The following is a 2,500-nucleotide window of genomic DNA, read 5'->3' as shown; positions in this document are numbered from 1 at the left end:
TCAAAATTTTTCCACAAGAACTTAGTTCAATTTGAAAACTCCACCAGAATGGACGAAAGCGCTAATATATGATATATGATATAAGTTATATGATGTATAAAAACATGTAATATACAAATAAATATCTGTAAATATAAAACCATCCGAATTTCTGAGTACCTCATTTCTTCTAATATAAAATACTTGTACATCATCTCCAAACATTCTAATAAACAAATGGAAGTAAATAACTATATACATATATTTTTTTATTTCATTTATTTTTATTTTTATTTTTTAAACATTTTATTTATATTTATTACTATTATTACTATTATTATTGTTATACATATATACATACATACACAATAATAATAATAATGATAATAATAATAATAATAATAATAATAATAATAATAATAATAATAATAATAATAATAATAATAATAAGTGGGTATAAACACATGAACAAAATAAGAATAAACAAAAACAAAAACAAATTACACGAACGTATATAAACAGGAGATACAAATATTACAGGCGTTTCCCCCCCCCCATACACAAACACACACACACACACTAACTAAACATAGACGCACATAGAGATATACGCATGCGCAAATGAAGACATATACAATAGAAATACAAAATGGTTGACGGTTAGTAAGGAAAGACACACAAATAAGAAAGAAGAAAGCAAAGGACCACTGCTGCGGTCACAGGAGTGTGACGAAAGAACTCTGGCCGAAATAAGATTAAGATTAATGCAAAAAATAAATAACGATGAAGCAAAGTAAAACCAAATATATAGTGCGTGTGTTTTTATTAGCTAAACTAGCAAAATGACCATTCCTAAATACAACAATATCTGTTTCAACACACGATTTCACATCAAAAATCTCGCAAAATAAATATATATATATATATATATATATATATATATATATATATATATATTATATATATATATATATACATATATATATATACACATACATACATACACATACACATATGACTCAATGAGAGGTTATAATTTTTGAATGTAAGAAATACGCGTTAAAAATTAAAGAAATCGAAGACATTTATTTGGTAAACAAAGAATATTTCTTATAGAAAAGTAAAAAAAAAAGTTAAATTAGGAAAAAAATTGTTGTTCGCATATTATTTTTAGTCTTTGAAGTTTGAAATAGTTTCAATATATTTAAAAAATTTTTAATTCTTACCAAATTTTAAGTAAAGAATAAATGTTTCTCATATGTTTCGAACGTGACTCAATGGGAGGATTCAATTTAGAAGTAAGGAAATATATGTTTATTTTTTTTCAAAAATGTTGAGAGTTTCTTAAAAGTAAAAATTTCCCATCAAAAAGTTCTTTTAATTTAGATAGAGAATATTGTCCATTTAGTATTTTTGACCTATCAATCTTTCAATAGTTTCAATGTATTTTTATAATATTAAAGTTTTATCAAGTTTCATTACTTATCTCAATCTGCGTCCATGGTTTTGTTTTCTTTCATTGGTTATAATCAATCTGATTTTTTGTTATTGATTTTTCTCTTGAATGTTGTCTTCGTTGTTTTTTCTTTTGTTTTCCTTAATTATTTTGTTATTTCAAAACAATGACTGGTTTTCATTTCAAATTTCTCTGGCAGAAAAAGCATATTTTCCAGTTCTTCATGGTTATCGTACGTATATTTCCTTTCATTTCTTGTATAGAATGGTATGTTCAATAGTGGGTTATTTTCTTTAGCTCCATAGTCAAAACGGGCTATGCAGATCACGTCTGTCTTCTTGACTATATCCGGGTCTGATCCTTGGTCTCTGCTGTTTATTATTTTTTGGATGGTACCCTTGATTGTGCCCTCGATATTGCTCTGCATTTTGCTCTCCGATGTGCCCAATATTTTACCATTGATTTTGCCCTCGATATTGCTCAGCATTTTGCTCTCCGATGTGCTCAATATTTTAACATTGATTTTGCCCTCGATCTTTTTTATTCCCGATGTCTCCGAGATTGTACCATTGATTCTGCCCTGGATATTGCCCTGCATTTCGCTCTCCGAGGTGTACAAGATTTTAGCATATATCTCTGCATTTTGCTCTTCGGTGATATCTCTCTGCATTTTGCTCTCCGGTGTGTCCAAGGTTTTATCATTGATAGTGACCTTCATCTTTTTCAGGACTGCAACGTCATCTCCTGTACCCTCAATTGGGTACAAGATATTTCCCTCCGTATCTCCGAGTTCGAATATGCCCGTTACTGTGCCCGTGAATGTGCCCTTGATTTTGTCTGTGACGGTCCCTTTGTATTTAAAAGACCGTTTGATTATATCCTTCAGGGCGTCTTTGAGATCTTGATTGCCCTTACTATTTAATATCTCCTCCAAAATACTATCTGTAAAATAAGTAAATTCCTCCATTTTTTTGACCCTATCGAAAATTTTCAGTTTTTTATGTGCGGATTTCAAAACATCGCCAAGTAGTTTATTAAGCAGGAGAACAGTTTTGTGTTGGTAAG

General features: G+C 29.3%; 1 protein-coding gene across 2 annotated transcripts in view; it reads right to left on the bottom strand.

The window, feature by feature from the left end:
- LOC115231345 (deoxynucleoside triphosphate triphosphohydrolase SAMHD1-like) overlaps positions 1-2,500 on the bottom strand; it is a 20,584-nt gene that overhangs the window by 16,987 nt on the left and 1,097 nt on the right. Inside the window, exons 1-2 of one of the 2 annotated variants that reach the window (XM_029801390.2) lie at positions 1,936-2,500; positions 1,248-1,875 (exon numbers count right to left, since the gene is read on the bottom strand). The exon at positions 1,936-2,500 is cut by the window's right edge and continues 1,097 nt beyond it. In XM_029801390.2, the coding sequence (XP_029657250.1) occupies positions 1,581-1,875; positions 1,936-2,500 (860 nt within the window). In that variant the 3' untranslated portion in view covers positions 1,248-1,580. Of the gene's footprint in view, positions 1-1,247 lie in introns of those variants that run through there. The other variant, XM_029801389.2, reaches the window with a different exon arrangement.

The sequence above is a fragment of the Octopus sinensis genome, unplaced genomic scaffold, assembly GCF_006345805.1.
Source record: "Octopus sinensis unplaced genomic scaffold, ASM634580v1 Contig18274, whole genome shotgun sequence".
In the NCBI taxonomy this organism is placed as follows: domain Eukaryota; kingdom Metazoa; phylum Mollusca; class Cephalopoda; order Octopoda; family Octopodidae; genus Octopus; species Octopus sinensis.
The sequence above is the reverse complement of the archived record's forward strand: the minus strand, read 5'-3'. Positions and strand labels throughout refer to the sequence as shown.